Source organism: Neopelma chrysocephalum, unplaced genomic scaffold (assembly GCF_003984885.1).
Source record: "Neopelma chrysocephalum unplaced genomic scaffold, ASM398488v2 Primary Assembly neopelma1_68, whole genome shotgun sequence".
NCBI lineage: Eukaryota > Metazoa > Chordata > Aves > Passeriformes > Pipridae > Neopelma > Neopelma chrysocephalum.
In genome coordinates, this window is record NW_020897727.1 from 255,981 (window position 1) to 274,342 (window position 18,362).

An 18,362-nucleotide genomic window follows, 5' to 3' on the forward strand; every position below is an offset into this window, starting at 1 on the left:
CCGAGGGACTAACATGTATTCCAGCTAACTGTACAGCCAGGTTAGGGTAACTCCTCTTTCTCCTTCTCTAAGTGAAAGAAAATACTCTCCTAACGTTTACACTACACAAAGCCATGATTGTTACTTCTAAACTGTGGTTGAGGACACTCATTTTACCTGTAAATGGCGATGCCTTATTTTCCATCAGAAAATGGAAGTCTCTCTCCACGTATCTGCAGATCTTCTTTGCATCAGATCCCCTTTTGCTGAGGCAGTCAGCAGAAGTAACTCTTTGGAAGAGCATTAGTCATGTCCTACTCCTCCAGCCTCACCATAAAGCAAAGTGCCATCATATGCAGAACTGAAAATGCCAGCTTCAGGTTGCACTGTGTTTATCAAGGTAAGACATCACAAGCATGATTTCCTAGAAATCCCCCCAGCCCCTTGTGGTAGACAAAGTACCCTTTCCCACTGTACCAAAAAGACTCAGCTGTTCAAGTAAAGTCTTTTAAAAAATATAGATTTATTTTAAGCACATGAAACATAAGGATAGGCACAATTATAAACAGAGAAAGATTAAACATGGCAGTGAGCTTATGGTCAGATAATGCAAGCAATACTTAGAGGCAGAGGTTATCATTTCACATATGAAAACCTGCTGAAAACTGGTTATTATTGGTACTAGACACTCTAGGCTTTGCTCATCTCTGTTTTAATTTGAAAATATCTTGTCATTTCATACCTTCCAAATTTTTATTTAGAACTATTTGCATAACTACCTATATATTTTAAATACTGTATAAAGTGCATTCAGATGAAGGACGGAAAAAGGTAAAGGTCCAATTTCCAGTGCACTAGAGAGGACTGAGGCAAAACGTACTCAAATCATTGACTGGAAAGAGCTTGGTTTTGAACCAAACCCTAAGAACACACTGAGTAATGGCACAGTAATGCAAACATGGTTTCTAGGAGACAACTTTAGAGTAGATACTAAGTACTAGAACTATGGCTTGACAGCATATTTGGCTTTTAAATTTTGCAGAGCAAGGTCACATTCCTCTCTTAATAATTGCTAGAATAAAAAATATGCTGGAGTTTGAAATGTCCCTCCTACTGTGATCCTGAACAGTTGTTACTGTAAACAACATTCTATTTATTTTGAAATAGTCCATTAATTCTTAGGTCTTACTGTCTGCATTTTCCTGTAGACTGAGCTGCTATCTTGAATTCCAATTAGTTTCATTCCAATTAGCCATTTCCACCTTTACCTAGCCTTTAAGCCTAAAGTTGTTTCTGCTAACATCAGTGAATCAGCATGTCTAGTTCAGAAGCTTAAGTTTGCTTGTTCACAAGTATTTAAGGGAAATCTAAGGACAGCCAAAACCCATCAGCTTCAGCTCTCAGCTTCCTGTAACTCATTTGTGTGTCTCAGAAACTTGAGAAAGGCTAATGGATATTGCAAATTAAAACACTGGCATAATTTTTTTCCCTTAAGTCATACTGGGTACGTAGAGAAATTGAGCAGCACCAAAAATTCCACTTGTTTTTAGACAAGTGGACTCCTCAGTCTCCATTCTGAGAGGCCACTGCAGTGCTGGAGCTTCTTACCCCCCTTAGCACAGCTGTTACTTTTGTGGAAGCATGAACTTGGAAGACACTGAACAACATTGCCAGTGCTGTAATATGGACATTAAGGACAGAACAGTAGTTTTTCCCTTACACTCAAACAGGAATAACTCCTCCTGATAGGAAAGTAAAAAAAGAAACTTTTTTTTAAAATTGTAACTTCCATCTCTATTTTACATCAATTGTGCTTATGAACAGCTAGGGAAAAAATCTTGTAGAATTCAAAAGCTGAATTCCTTAACTGTTCTCAGTCATCCTTTTTGTCAGAGGTACTCGAGCTATCCTCTTCATTGCCTTCAGGACAGACTTTATTTCTTGCAGCTGGTGTTATTTCTGAGACCAGGGATGTGCTCCTGACTGGGCTGTGTTTGCCTTCGAGTGACTCACTGTCCTGCTCATCCGACAGATCTACCTGGTGTCTCTGTAGATCTAGGTATGTAGTAAACAATGAGGCATATTCTGGATGCTTGAGTGCAAAATTCTTGAACTCATCTGAAAAACATTTAAAAAATAGATCCTATAGTGTAGAATCAAAGAAAATTTCAGTGCCTGCTTCTTTTACTGAAGCTGATCTCCAGTTTGCTTCCTCTGAAGAATCTCACGAGTATCACACAAAGTATCTAGGTCTGTGCTTCAACAGTTCTCCCCAGGAACAAGGTAGGAGAACCATCAGAGAATTTCAGGGAGGAAGAAAAGGAAACTTACTGTCAGTATGACTATTGAAGTATTCTCTGTTACAAAAGGGCTTAACTTACCATAGGACAACTTCCCGGTTTCATCTGCATCTATTTCTTTAAAGAGCATGGAAACATCAAGCTCAGGTAGCCCCAGTGCTGACTGAATGATAGAAGCAAACTCCTCTTCTGTTATAGTGCCATCCTCATCCATGTCAAAGAGCTGGAAAAGACACAATGTGTACAAATACTTTAGCATCAGTTTGCCTGTGGACCTTCTGTGCACATTAGCCACCCACACTGGCTTTCTAGTATTCAAGAGGTTATCTGTAAACAATGCCTGGGATTTGAGGAGATCTGCTGCATCTCTGCTACTTTCTCTTCCAAAATATTTTATGTGTTTTCTCTGGAACAAGATTAAGTAGACACTTAGCAGAGGAATATACATGCTATAGCTGGGATTTGAACATTCTGCAAAAACAAACAAACCTCACAGCATTAGTTCAGTGATAAAACTAACACAAAACTGATAAAAAATAAGCGAAGGTTTATGTTTATGGTCACCATGAGCTATGCTAAGGCTCCACTGGATTCAGCCTCTCTATACTGGAATATCTTGGGTTTTAGTCCTCATTTTCATTAGGTTATGGCACATCCCTTATCAGATTAAACTTGCCATAGTTTATGTTCTGACGTAAAATACCTAAAATTTAGTATATGTGATTGGTCAACCACTAAGGAATTATTGCAATTAACAAGGAATTTTTGTTCCTGGAATGCAGGCAGTGGATGCACACTGATCATCCCATCCTTCCCAGCACAGTGACAGTAAGCATCTGCTATGAATCACCCCTTGAGAAACACAAGGGATGGATGGCTGTAATTCTCAAGTACTTGCTACAGGCAAACTTCCCCATTGTGAAGGAAAGCACATTTAATGGCAAAGAAAAAAAGTAGCAAAAGGAAACCCATAGTTCTATTTCAGACTGAAACAGGCTTTTACCAGCTGAACCAGTTGTTTCCTGCTGAAACTGGATATTAAAACAAATTACTAATTTTATAATCAGCACACCTGTTAAGATACTGGAGAGTATAGTCTGGAATCTGGAAAACAAAACAATGAAACAGCAATAATAGCTGCTATTCCTGCAATAATTCCTTCTTCATAGGAATCTGTACTGATAAAACATCCCTAAAAAAGCACAAATCACTTTTAACAGTTGTAGTGCTTATCTAAAAAGAAGCCACTGGATATAATGGATTGCCATAAGAATTCTAGTACTTCCCAAGTACACATCAGTGCTAAAAAGTGCCCAGTTTAAGATGAACATGACCCATATATCAATATATTACTCAATATGGTTCATAAGACCAGATTAATGAGTAAAGTAACTGAATCTGTGCCAAAGAGCTACTAAAAAAAAAGTCAAGGATGCGCAGCCTGGCTATCCCTGGTCATGTATTGCCTCCCTGTATCTGAGATGTGAAAGGAGCTATTGCACCACGTCAGGACACCATAGTACAAGCCACCAGTTCTTAGATGCACCTCAATTTTAGATGTGCCAGTCCTGAATTTTTTTTCCTTTAGTATTTTCCCTCCTCTTTGTTAAGAACAATGACTCTAGTGAGGCTTGACCCACAAGAGGATATTACTCCACCTATTGTGACATTGAAGAATCACAGCAGAAAAAAACCTCAGGCAAAAAAACCACAAGTGCTGCTGAATCATTTTTGGAGTTAGGCTGCCAAGTTACATATTCATTAGTGCCTTCACATGGCTTTTGAAACCCTTTTCTATGATGCCTGCAATTCTTCCCCTCTCCTTTACACTCTAAATGTCAATTGGTTTAAGAGTATTACTCACATTTCCATAACAGATTGAAGCTATAAACTTATGATTTGAAAGGTAACAGACTTACAGTCAGTCTTGATTTGTCAGGTTTGCAGATTTACACTAAATTGAACTTACCTTAAATGCCATCTGAATAGTCTCCTCTGTGTTGGCTGGGTTGCAAAGAATAGACAAACCAATTACATATTCTCTGAAGTCAATGGTGCCATCTCCATTCTGTAACCAAAACATGTATGGCAGCAGTTATAGTTAATACTGCAAATCCCTTTAAAAGCTGTTGTGTAAATCAAATACACAACATGCACTAATACAGTTTACAACACCAGAGGTATTTGTTCTTCCTGGAAAAAATACTAACTCACTGAATATGTAATACTAAGGCTGGAGTGGCAATATACGTATTTTCAATAGCTAGAAATTGGGTATCCATTTCCATCTTATAAACATACAAACAAAAAAACCATGAAATCAACTCAAAAGTTTTTCTTCACTGTATGACCTTCAGGAAGGCTCTAGGATGAACTGCAATACATGTGTTTAAGGTAACTCTAAGAGTGCATGTAGCACTTGCACTTGCTGAAGTTCAGAGACCAATGCAACATCTCAGAATAAACAGGCCAACAGTGAGGCTGTTGCTTTGAGTTCAAACCTTCAGCAATAACATATATGCCAGTGAAAGGACAAACAAATCTACTTGGTCTATCTTAAACTTTTCTTTGAAGCGAATGCACTGCCCTACATGCTATTTTGAAGCCAATAAACTGTCCCACCTTTTAAGCCAGAAAGGCAAGGAATTCATTGGAACAGCTTCTCTGATAATTCCGGTTTTGATGTGGATGAACATTTCAATGTGATAACTACAAAGCTACCTCAACAGAACATTTGAAGTTTGCTTTGATGGGATTTGTGAATAATTTTATGTAAGCTGCATTATATTTGCAAATAGGGAAAATGGCAGATGCCTGTTGAAATCTATGCATATGTCAGTAGTGTTCCTGTCACCACACTCAAAGTTTCATGAGTGTTTTGGGAAACATCTGTCTGAGGAAAAGCCATCTACAAGTGTTACATGGTGGGACACAGAGCAGTTAATGACAGCATAGTAGAGATGACTCATAGCTCATCATTTGGAACCTTCACAATAAGGGCATTCATCAAAAATGTTTTAAAAGCAAACTGAAGTGTAAAGCAGAGTTCCCTTTGTGGATAATGTACTGTGCACTTCAAGAGGAAAAACATTTTTTTAAAAAGTGGAGTCCCTACGTCTGAGAACAGCACAGAACTTTTTCAGCCAAGTGAGAGAGGGGTGGTCTCCTGGGTAAATCTGTAGCAAACAGCCAGATCTGGATTCTATTTCTGGCTCTCCTACCAACTTCTAATGCCCATTTGAGCATACCAACCTTAACCTTTCTGTTCTTGGTTTCCTGCTGCTGGCAGCGCAATGTGCCGGGGAGAATACTAACGCTGCTCTGTAGAGTGCTTTGAAAATCCTGGGTGCTATGAAACAGGGATTTTAGTAATTGAATTTAGCTTTTAAGATAGTTCTTGATTAACAAAATATGTGTAATAATGTGTTCAGTACTAACTTTTCATCATCAAGCTGTACATTTAACAGGATTTAAAACTGCTAAGATACAATTTTATTTAGCCTTCAAAACCAATGCAAGAGTCTTTTGCACAGACAACTGTTATTTTCTTTATACTGATGGTCTAACCAATCTTTGAAAAATCTTTAAAAATCTCTGAATTTCAAGGAAACTTTTTAGCAAAGATATGAATAAGATATGAACTTTTAAGTTACTTGCATGTGTGTCCAAGGGATATAACTTTTGACAGTTTTTAATCATTAGAAAAGGACAATGTTCTCTCATAAATGCGGTTTTATTTACAAATCTGCTGTCATTGTGGTGCAGAACTTGACTTTAAGTATTTTGGCTACATTGTAGTTTTCAGAGATAATAGATCTAACTTTAAAGTGTAACATTACAAACATAAACTTTTAAAACAACTGAAGAAAGAGTGTAAATAATAATTGTTCAAAGTTCCATAGAATATTATTTTTGGACAGTTTGGTAGAATGTGTTCTTAGCAAAGGATTGTTTGATGTGACTAGAATATTTTTTTAAAATTTATTTTTAAAGTTAAGAATATGTATCACAGGAAAAGAACAAGGAAGTAAACTTTAACTAAAATAATCTAATTAAAAACAACTTCTGAAAGAAATTAGCACAGCTGTGGCTGTACATGGAAAAACGACAAGAAAAATGACAAAATAAGGGTTATATAACTTTCATTAAAGTGCTAAAACCCAATAATCAAAACTGAGTGCAGTTTGATACACAGAACTCAGCCATTTTAGTAGGAAATAAAGTTACTACGCTTGCAAGATCATGTTGTGACTAGCTTTACTAAACCCTGGGATGCTGGCTAACTCCCAAATGCTCTGGCATTTTGGTTAAGGAGAAATGATGGGGCTGTCACTCGGCAAAAGGGATGGGAGTTAAACTGAAAACACAGGAAAACCTGCAGTGCTTGTGTAACACCACAGCAAAAAAGCACTTGCAACTGTCTTTCTACACACATCTAGTAGCTGTGTTTGCAGCCTATGTACCCAAGAATATGTTAAGGAGGTAACGTGAGCTGAGCTCCAATTCTCTAAATGGCAAAGTGGAACATCAGAATTTAGGTATTTGTATTTATGTTACATAAAATAATCAAAACATAGAGTAACCTTAACAACTCTTGTTTTTTTTTAAGCAAACTAGTTTCCTGCTACTCTTTTCTCTATAGCATGCTATAGTAACTAGGATTTTGTTGTTGTGTTTTTATATAATACAGTAAATCTAAGAAAAACAAGAAAGTTGCAATGTCATAAGCATACTTCACTTAGATCTGCACAAGGACTGCAAGACAGATACAGTATAAAGTACTATTGCATCAATACCTTTTTCTCTACTATGTAAAGCAACAGGAAAAATCAAGTGTGTTGTGTGTGTGCCTGCCATTCATGGCAGGTAAATAAATTATTAGGTAAATAAACCCTCAGTCACTTACAGGGTTACCACAGAGAAGCTAAAACTAACTGGAACCATTTGGGGAGGAACTGCAGATCTTGTGTTCATATCCAGGCTCATCATGTAAGAGGCTATTGCTATAACTCTCAAATTTCCATCACCTGTTGCTACTTGCAAGTTCTAACTAGTCAGAAAGGGAAATTCTGAAACCAACCTGGTAGGATGGTGCTCACCTGGAGGTATCACACTTTACCTCGTGCTCACTTTTCTATTACTCAGAGCCCAAATGGCACTATGTGCTTTTCCACTGGATAACTGGCAGTGGGGTGAATGCCATTAGGAAGGAAGTGACCTCTTTCATAACAGCTTGGGCCAATATGAATCTTTTTCTGTTACCCAGCTTGCTATTAAACAAAGTGCAGGAGGAAAAAAAGTCTGGGCAAAAATTGTGAGTTATTTTCTCCTAAGTTTCAAGTAAAAGGCTTCTCTAAGTAGACCAGGGAGGACTTATCATCAATCTGGAAAATACTATTTGCTAAGTGTAACTGCAAGATTTAGAAATCAAAGCTAAGGAAGTTTCCAAACAAAACCAAACCACATACTGCACTAACATGCAGATGCCCTGCAGGTATTGTGTGGTGTTTCTCAATGAGTCACCCCAGACAATTTTCATTTAAAGCAGCAGTGCCTGCTGAGAAATTTGCCTCGTGCAAGAGCTGTTTTGATCAACTGTGTAATCCTTAATTCAAAGAAATGTACCTTTGACAGTTCATGTTATTCCATTTTTTTTTCTCAAAAGTTGACATCTTAGCCAGAACTACATAACAAGCCAGAGTGGGATGCTGTACCCTGATGAAATTTAACTTGGATAGCCAGAGGTTGATTTGGGCTAGCTGTCTGCTATATCACTGCATCATTACAGCAAATTTCTCTAAATATTAATGTAGTATTTTAAGTTGTTTGCATTATAACTATACTAAAGTTTGAAGGAAAGAGAGAAAAGACTAGTTCCTAGAATTGTAGGAAGGAGAAAACTGTTGTAAAAGTAGCTTCAGACAAGCTTTCAATTTTGCCCTGGCCAGCAGGTAGAACTGACAATACAACTCAGGTTTTGCTTCAGCAGCCAAGCATGAAAAGCAGCAGTAGGAAGGAAATTAAATGATTATGTAAATTCCCCGGTCATTACAGTTATTGCAACTCTAATGTTTTTCCCTGTTAGAAATAACTACATGACTCTACCAGTGATTGCCTTCAGGCAAACAGACTTTTATTCAAGCTCAGTGACTGCTGACAAATCAGAACAGCAACATCAACACCAAATTTAGGAGCTTTTTATATAATAGTTATACTCATACACAAGCCACTTTATGGAAAGAAATAGCGAAGCTTTGATCCTTTCAATATATTCCCTCACTTTAAAAGTCCAGAGTTAGTTTTCTGAGACAGGCTTATGTCCAGTCGACAACTTACATAAACCCTTCAGTAAAGCAGACTAATGCATGCACAAGAGGAATCACAATGCTTGAAGCTGAGCCATCTACCACTAGCTCCATCTGCCTTAGAACAAGGAAAAGACTAGAGTTCTACAGCACAGGATTGTAGCCTTCCCTGTGTAGCTTCCAGACAAAGCTTGTTCTTCTCTGCTATGCCTTCAGGAATACATGGTCAGCTGCAGCCAGTCCTCAATGGTCAGCTGGATCTGTCCACTTCCATCTCGGTCCAGGGACTTGAAGGTGCGGAACATCCCGTCCAGCCGCACCAGGCAGCTGATGAAGCTGTTGAAGTCCATGGTGCCGTCCTCGGCGGCGTATCTGCGCACGATCACCTGGCGCAGTTCTTCCTTCAGGTGGAACCCTGCAGCCTTCAAGGCGTTTGGCAGCTGAGCTCTCCCAAGAGCGCCTGACTGATCAGCGTACTGCTTGTATACACACTGCCATTTCTTGATGTTGTTCCACAGGTACTTAAACTCTTCAAAGCCCAGTTTGCCGTTTGTGTCACAGTCCATGACGGCTACCATGCTACGGCACGTGTCTAAGCTGAAGCCATCTGTCTTCAAGTCTTTATGTCTGGAAACAACTTTGTTCAGGATGGCCCTCAGCTCTGTGGCACACACTTCCATGTCATCTCCAGCCAGCTGGGCAAAAAGGCGACGAAACTGTCTGATCTCCTCGCTCTCATAAGCTTCCACATTTGTAAAATGATTGCGAGGAGGTGGAGGCGGCTCTGGATTATACTGAGCTGCTGCTTCACTTATAAGATTGACAATACCTCCGACGAGTCCTCCAATATTCCCTCCATGTCCACCACCTCCTGTTAGGAGACCTCCAAGGCCACGTGCAAGGCTCCCTCCAGGACCACTGCCACTTCCTCCGCTCAGCAAAGCTTTAGCAAGGAACATCGTAAAGATTTATCGAAGGGAGTCAGAGATCCAGGGCTGGCTTCTGAAACTCTCCGAAGCTGTATCGTGTCTGACTTGGGCGTGGGCAAAACACAGCTTATCTGCATGCTTAGACTTCACCATGTCTGTGCATGTCCCTGGCTGCCAGTTAGGTTTCACTGGTTTCTGTCAGGTGATGATGTATTTCTTCTTTTCTTCTTTGCATGGTTAGCTTTATATGATTTGAGGAATCATTTTAGAGAAAGAAATGATGAGGTTGAAAGCCACGGAGCAGAAGTCTCAAAATGCCTGTGCTCATACCTGAAGCAATTCAAAAAGAGCCCTGCAACATGAGCATGACTGATCCTCAGGTACACTGATCTCCTTAAAGATGAATGCAGCCTTGCACCTGTCTGTTCTTGCAGTCTTTCATCCCTTCAACTTTTAGTGAATTGAGCATTACTTTGCTAGTTCTAGTTACTGGTGCTGTTGTGTCACATAAGGAAAATGGAGGGAGTCTTCTTTGCTCTTACTTATTCTGGTTGCCACACCACATTTCTGATGTATGTACTGTCCTTCAGGACTCCAACTATAGGCTCAAAGGAGCCAACGGTCCAAGATGAGGAGGCAAGAATGATGAAAAGATGAGGACCCAGCTCTGCTAGAGCTTCAATGCACTCAGCAATTCAGGAAATACATTTGACTCTTCCCTATTTTAGAGCTTGTAAAAACTTTCTATCTGGAAAAATCCTGTAACAGTTTTAATGGGCATTTACAACACAATGACCTGCTAAGGACAGGTGTGCTGCTAAAGCTAACTTGATCAGCAAGAGTGATGCTGAGTTGGGAAAGCTCCTACGGTAAGAGAAACCCCCCAGTTCATAAGCACTTGCAGGACAACATGCTGCTTGAACTGCAGCACATGCTGGGTGCCTAGAAGATGAATTCTGTGCCTGCTCTAGTCACTGATGCTTCTGGTATAGTCAGAAGGGCAACCACAGAGCAATTTTTGTCATCCTCAGAGAGAAGCAGAAAATGGGAGAGATTGGCACTGACCATGGGAGAAAGCCTAAATGACCACATTAATGCACGGCCCCCTTTATGGCTGGAGGAGGCCACAGGAGTTTGACTCTTTAGGCAAGAGGAGTCCCTATAAACTCTAACAGCACCCTTCACAAACACAGCAGGAACACTAGTGTTCTAGTTAACACTGTAGTTAGATTCACTCTGCCTTAAATTATCTACTTACAACTATATCAGTTAATTAAGCTGTCATAAGTACATAACTACACACATAAATACGTAAGCTCAAAATCTGGGCTAGGCAAAAAGAAATATTCAGCCATTACCAGCATGGAGATTATTGTCTGATACTGGTGCAGCAATTTGGTCCAAGAGATGGCTGCCATCTCCCAAGATACAAACTGATCACTGTTTTTCCATCAAAACTTAAAAAGGAAACTCTAAGAGTCACCTATCTTGCCTACAGGAACTGTTAACCAAGAAGCATTTACTAAGCTGGACATAATGAATTAAATATCCTTTTGGGATGTGATTTCTAACAAAATATTGTCAACAAGTCAGTTAACCAACTACTCACCCTGTCAAAGAGTAGAAACAGCTCTTTGAGGACATCTGAAACAGGCAGCTTCAAGTGGTCCGCAAACTCCTCAATTCCAATTCTTCCCCCTTTGGAAGCACTTGCAATAGCAGCAAAAGTATCCAACTGCTCTCTGACATGTTTCCATTTTAGGCTATGCAAACATGAGGGAGAGGAGATATTTCTATACAGCAGTTCTTGGACAGATGGAATTTCAGTAGGAGTGATCACAGTGTTCAAAGACAAAAAACTGCCAAACAGAGCATGTGTGCACAGCATTTCTAATGCTGTACTTCAGACTGGATATTTTATATTAAATCAGCAATTAAGGACTGATCCCCCCGGTTGTTAATATTAAAAGCAGGCAGTTCTGTGCTTGGGTATGTCAGACTTCCATAGAGTAACTTCCCAAACCTAGAATCATCCGTTCAGTTACTGGGCTACTCCAGCAGAGAGCTTTTCATTACCATAAATTCAGGTGTAGCATTACTTTGCTGCATCATGCTCTAGGGTGAGTATTTCCTTAAGAGGAAGCAGATGTCAGCTCTATTAGCAGACTCCCTATCCTAACACCAGCATCACTACAGCCTCAGAAGTATCTGATGTCTGCAGAAATACATCACCGCACCTCAGTAAGAATGATTAGTATTGCCAAGTAACTCTCCCAAACAGTTTGACATTATTTATGATTTAAGCACATAAATAATAAGTCAAGATTCACTGCACACATAATTCAGTTTTGCCCGCAACCATGCCAGGTTATTTGATGGAGTTACTGTATGGTTATGTGGTTCAGCCCTCAAATTCCACTGTATCCAGTCAGAAAAAGTTGACATCACTAGTGACACGTGGCTGCACAACACAACTAAGAGCAGTAAACCACTGGCTGAAACCTCAGGCTGGAGAGGTTTTTTTACTTCCTGCCACATGCTGCCAGTGCCTCTCCACTAAAGCAATTTAAATTTGCATCAAGTGCTTAAAATAGGTACTGCTCTACCTTCCTCACCCTCTGGTGAGATAATTCCATAAAAGATTAGAAAAATGTATTTTTCCTCTTGCAACATTGCCCACAAAAATTACTTGGGATTAATTCTTACTGGGATTTTTCTCATCTCTGATTTCCACCTAATTTATGTATGTAAGTGTATATATGTATGCGTAAATACACAATATTACACAAGGCCAAGTCAGTTGTCAGGTAATTTATCCTTTTGTGGATGGCTGTTGACACCTGCAGCACTGTAGTAATTATCTGCAGTAATTAGCTGCTACCAACAGCTAAACTTCCCTTACTTGAGTTTCTTGCTAATTTTGGTGAACTCCACCAGCCCAGCTTCCATGGGTAAAGTCAGCTGTCCTGCTGAAATCATCAGTCTGCAATCTTCAAAAGTGTGATCAGTGACTGGCACATTCAAAGCACTGAAACAAAATTAAGGAAAAAGAAAAATCAATTTCTTACATGAAGATAACTTTTTGTCGACTGTTTCCCTTCTTTAACATGCAGAACAAATGATAATTCATTCTTGCACTGCTGCAAGTAGGACAAAGCAATACATCCTATTTTGTGTAACCGTGAAACCAAGTTATGGCAGTGTCATGATGTTTTATGATTTACAACCTTGTAAATGCAGCCCTGTAACCTTGGAGAACAAACCACCTACTTAGTCTTCCCAAGCAAAAAGAGAGAAATTTATTCCAGTTTTCTATGAATTGAACATACTCTGTTTCAATGTAAGACAACCTCCCTTATGCTCCATGTAAAAACAATCAGGTTGTTCTAGTATAGGAATTTGACACCTTTTAGTGAAAATCTAGAGCAATTCCTACATATAGTACCTGGGACTTGAGTAAATTTCACTTTATGGTTAGGATATATATGGAATTTCTGGATGTAAAGGAACAATTCTCAAAGATTTAACTGATGACTGCTTACGTTGCCATGGTTTGTCGGACTCTGTAGGCAAAAAGAATGGGATCGTTCTTTTCCTCCTCAGTAGGAACGTGAACAGGCAGAAACTGAAAGGGATGAGTTATCCAATCAATTCAACAGTCCCCACTTTATTAGCAACATGAATAATTTCTTATTATTGTTTGATGGGGGAAAAACAGGAGAAAAAAAATTAGCCATGCAATGAACGAACTGGGCACTAGAGGTCTCAGCTGCCTTAGGAACAGCTCTGGCTCTTCCACTCTCACCACACAAATGAGATTTAGTCCAAAACTACCTCTTAAGTATTGGTAGGAGCTTCTTAAATATGAAAAATCAACCCCCCAAGGAAATAAAGTATAATAAATGCATACTTTGTTAGAAGACTAAATGAAGCACTGGTAAGAATGTGAGTTTGAATTACTACTACTCCTTTTCAAAGATCCTTTGTAAGTGATATTATATTGCAGAGTTACATACACTGCAATACTGTATGTAAGAGTTTTAATGTTTTTAAATACACACTGCAGTCCCACCTCGTACCTGTTAATTGTATCTGTCAGCGTGTGACTGATAAATTTCCTGCACATTTTTCCTCCATGACAAAACCGTTAAGGAATCACAGTTCTGAGTTGCAAGGAGTACATTAAATGGATATAATACTGTAAAATTTCGGAACTCCAAACAGAGAGTATAAAATCCCAACCACCTTCTCTCCTCCTACACCTAGAAAACACCCCAGATATCTAAATGGCAATATGTTTACTGTTGAGGATTTATTCAATATTAATATGTAAGAAGTTCCTTTTCACTAAATTATCCTATAGAGGAACTGCTATCTATTGCAGTGTGAACCAGCATCTGTGTGCAAAGCAGTGTGTGTGGAGGAGTATTTTGGTCTTTCTACTTCAGTCTAAAGTGTTTGTTCACAGCTCTGTTTACTGTGCTTCTTCTCAGCTATGGTTATCATTTATCTGAGTTCTGCTGCTCCCCACCCTGCAGTCTTGCCCTGAATTCCTAGAATACAGCAATTTCAAAATTGATGTTGCTCATGATTCACTGGAAGACACAACTGCCAATTATGTGTCAATATGTTTCTTCAGTTATATTGCAGCTGCTTCTGATGCACTAATATAGTGGTAACTGTCCCATATAAATGCAGGCCATCCTGAACAGCCTTTTAATGTTTGTTTTTAAGGAATGCTTCCTCTTCCTGATTAAAACCAGTAAGTTTATGGAATTGGTTATCTGTCGAATAGCCATAACAATTTTCTGTTTATACTTAAAAGTTGTCTCCCCTGTAAGGAAAGCAGGGCTCCTGCTGTTCACATGAATGCTTGAGATTTCATTCCTTCTGCAAGCAGTTGCCAGCTCTGTTCAAGGTCTGACACAGGTCCCTGCTTATCACAATTCCCCTTCAGAAGTCACATAACTCTTAAATTGAGAAGGCACAGGCACAATGTACAGACACAAAAAACCCTGTCGTCACTGGGTGAGATAAAGTCATAACTCTAAGAAGTTTATGCAACTGTGGGTCATGGTCTTGAAAGTGGTCATTACATCACTTGAGGCTGAGGTCTTGCTCAGAGAGCAATGTAACTTTCTGGCAGGTTAAACACCACCTCCATCCCCTTCAGAAAACCCACCTACAATTATTCATAAAACCTGTTTGCCAGAAACCACAGCTGGGGAGGAAGAATTTTGTTTCTTGACATCCTGTGGTGGAATGATCTCACACACACACCCAGCTGCTTATCTGCTGAGGAGCAGTAAGTAAACCTTCCCTGTCAAATCGCAGTCCTGCAAGAAAAACTCTTCACAGCTCTTTCAGGAGCACAAATACTTCTCTGATCTGCTTTTGAACTAGTCTCTCTTGTTATAGAATTTGCTAAATGCTGTATCTTCTGCAGACCTAAAACTCATTGCCAGGTTCACTGCTTAATTTTCAATATCTACAGTTTGTTAGTTTGACTAAACATGCAAACACATACACCCCTGGACTGCAGGAGTCCATCACTGCTCATGCACAGCAGGTAGAGGCAGTGCAAGACTGCTGGGAGTGGAGAAGCTACTTCCTCACAGCATGGGACAGCAACAGAAATGTCCACTCCTAAAAGGAGTAGTTGGATTCCCTCCTTCCCCAGGAAAATCTGCCCCTTCTCCTTTTAGAAATTGAAAGACTTTTGCACTGATGTCAAGAAATCAGTTCCACTTTGGGACACATGTTCTGTGAAAGCTGCAATTCTTTAAATGTTTCCTTTTTTGGAACACGAAATATATTTTCTAACAGACAAGTCTGAGTTCTGAAGTAGGGGAAAATGTAGCCCTTCCTTCTACTGGAAGGGCTACATTAACTATTTCTTGCTCCCATGTACATAAATTACGTTCTTCTGTACAAAATTATTAGGAGAATGATCTCCTTACTACAACTTCTAAACATGTGTCTATTGCATGTATTATACAGTAACAAGATCCTCCCTTACAATGAATTTCATTTTTTCACAACACAGACTATATGGCTAATTGTTAGCAGTAACAACACTGCTGGTATTCACAAGGCTTTGGACAACTTTGCTAAATTCTGTGCTTTGCAAATAAACAGCAAAACCCATCAATTTCTCTCCTTCCTCAGGTCCCTAAACCAACTTAGTCCACACTGACAATCCTTTTGGCCTGGTAAGGAATGTGAAATACAACACTTAACTGAGGTTTGAACAATTTACCTGGCTCTTCACTCCTGTGTTTGGAATGTTGTCTCTCGGACAGGGAGCAGACTGAGTGTGTGTGCTCAGGTTATGAAGTGTGTATGTTGTTGCAGTGGTCATTCATCTGCCATCTTGTGCTGTGCAGCAGATTTTAATGATCAAGGGAACTGGTTCATTATACAAGGCTCAGTACAAGTACTTGAGTCCTTAAGTAAGCTCTTAGTGGTAGAAAACTGTAAGAGTTCAGTCTGGGAAGATGGTGAGGAAGACGAGGATACTTTGAAGGGATCAGAGAAATAAGAAGGTGGGAAAAAGAAACTGTTACCTTTAACAGAACGTGTTCTAATTCTTAGTTTTAACATCTGTAAAATGCATGTGGTGATAATTAACAATGATTTTACAATGCTATAAAAATAAAGACATTTCTGACCATTTTCTTTTAGAAGCTCATCAGAGTTTCTAACAGAAAACAGAGTTTCTAACTCAACAGAGTTTCCAACATACACGTGGACAACAAATTAAATTTATTACCCTCTGTGATCCTTTTTCTTGTTTCTAAAACATTTGTTTATTGTTCACTAACGGTCACTAATAACATGAATAATGCATTTATATTTAAGCAGAAATTCCCTGCTTGCTGCATCTTAGTACAAAAATATTTCCAATTCTTACCTCAACTTCTACTCTTGTGAAGAGCTGACACATTGTCAGTAAGCACAGTACTTTACTGCAGGTAAAGAGGAAGAAAAACACATTTTACTTATTTAAAACCAAAGCATTTGCACGTCGGTAGATGAAACTTCTTAAAGCACAGAAAAGGCAAAGCCAGTATTGGGCAAGATTTTTAAGTACCTTGCAGCGAAGTCCCCTGAAAAGTTGTTTTTGACATTTTTTCTACAGGACTTCTGAATACACCTGCTGCTTGCTCACTGACAAGGCAACTTGTTGTGGGCTGTCATGCACATCAACCATTCTGTACAGCTCCTTGGCCATGTGCTCTCTCTTTAAAGAGGTGAACACAGACTGGATTTTAAGCTTTAAGAGCTTTGATTCTGAGAAGTAGCTTTAATTTATCTCTTATTCTCTCAGCTGCAAAATGGGACAAGTAACTTCCTTATGCAGAACTGAAGCAAGGATTTATTAGTATTTGCTAGTAATTTTGCAAATAACAGTAGTGTTTACACAGATGGGTTAATCAAGTGTCAGTATGTTTGGGGCCTTCAGTGCTTTTAGAAAAAGTCACAAATTTTAGCATCAACAGTAGAGTAGGGGAGGAAGAAACTGCTAAAGAGGATGAGCATAATCATTTCTACTTCTGACTTGTTCTTTTCACTATGATTTTTAAGCAGAAATTCATATTTGCTCCTTACTTTCCATCAGGTACATTATAACAGAAAAACTTCAAGCAGTCTTCTGTTCTTGTTTTGGACAAAATAAAAAAGGATAAGGCAGGAGGACAACTAGAGAATCCTTTCTACCTTCTGTATGAATCCACTCTTTAATGCTTGATTTTTTAACACATAAGATTAGGTATTCCTCCCAGCAAGGCACGAAAGTAAGAAAGAAGCAGTAAGTGAAAGCAGAACTGGGTCAGCAGGTTTCTGAGAAGGAGACTGGTACTGTCCCATCCTGGCTGCAATATCCAGGAAGTTTTACAAAGAGTGTGACAGTTCTGCATTTTGTGACCTGCAGGTTTGGGGGGGGGGATGTTCTTCTTCTTGCTCCAGTTATTTTTGTTAAGAGTCTCTAGATTCTTCTCCATCCATCCATTCCCTTCCTATGGGTTTGCCAAGCAGGTCCTTTCATCTTCTCACAGGTTTCAATTTGAGCCTTCACCATTCAGCCACCAGGCTTAGAGAATTCCTCAGTTCTGAGTGAATGGGCAGCCTCCTCCCTCCCACAGGAACACCTCTGACTACATTTCTTCCTTCACCCATTCCTACACCATCTCTCATAGCTGAAGACACAGCTCCATTTAAACTTCCAGCATAAATCCTTCATAAAGGAACTCTGTAGTACTTCCTGAATTTGCAGTGTTCATTACTCTCAGCATGCTGATAAATGTAACAGCAGTAATAATAATAGCAAAAGATTCTTGGGAAACTGAAATGAACATTTTCATCATGTCCATTTTCTAAGTGTGCAGCTGTTAGGATTAACTAGTGATAACTTAGAAGGTGCTTGTGATCTACTCCACTAATTCAGACATGTTTCAGAATTAGTTGCCTTAAAAATGTTACTCACTTAGTAAATCAGTACTACTGTACTTAGATAGATTACATATTCCACATGAAAATTTGGTATATGGATACTGCAAATGCATATTTGAATGAATGTTTATAAGGTGAAAAGCAATTCCCAGACATATTTTCAGTGCAGTTGTGAAGGTTTTTTAATAGTTTTTTAGCATATTAGAAGGCCACCTGTGTTGAGATCCACTGCCTGATTTATTAAAGTATTTTTCATTATTTGAATGTCAAATAATATATATATAGCCTGTTCACTGACATCTCAAAACAAATGCTTTTCTTGAGTCTGTCAAAAATAAAAATCTGAAGAGGAATCCTTGATGTTTGAATGCGGAATTATGAGGAAAATGATACTTATT

At 39.1% G+C, this 18,362-nt stretch overlaps 2 protein-coding genes across 2 annotated transcripts in view; both read right to left on the minus strand.

Moving 5' to 3' along the window:
• Positions 1-483: 483 nt before the first annotated feature.
• Positions 484-18,362, minus strand: part of LPCAT2 (lysophosphatidylcholine acyltransferase 2) — a 31,628-nt gene continuing 13,749 nt past the window's right edge. The window contains exons 8-14 of the mRNA XM_027685152.1: positions 16,427-16,481; positions 13,056-13,138; positions 12,416-12,541; positions 11,123-11,276; positions 4,249-4,347; positions 2,361-2,502; positions 484-2,097 (exon numbers count right to left, since the gene is read on the minus strand). Coding sequence (XP_027540953.1) covers positions 1,853-2,097; positions 2,361-2,502; positions 4,249-4,347; positions 11,123-11,276; positions 12,416-12,541; positions 13,056-13,138; positions 16,427-16,481 — 904 coding nt within the window. The 3' untranslated portion in view covers positions 484-1,852. The remainder of the gene's footprint in view (positions 2,098-2,360; positions 2,503-4,248; positions 4,348-11,122; positions 11,277-12,415; positions 12,542-13,055; positions 13,139-16,426; positions 16,482-18,362) is intronic.
• CAPNS2 (calpain small subunit 2) lies at positions 4,371-10,158 on the minus strand. Its single transcript, XM_027685153.1, has one exon. The coding sequence runs from the start codon at positions 9,541-9,543 to the stop codon at positions 8,797-8,799; it is 747 nt and encodes a 248-aa protein (XP_027540954.1). The 5' UTR covers positions 9,544-10,158; the 3' UTR covers positions 4,371-8,796.

Coding starts and splice junctions, on each gene's coding strand:
- CAPNS2 (XM_027685153.1), bottom strand. CDS start 9,543: ATGTTCCTTGCTAAAGCTTTGCTGAGCGGAGGAAGTGGCAGTGGTCCT.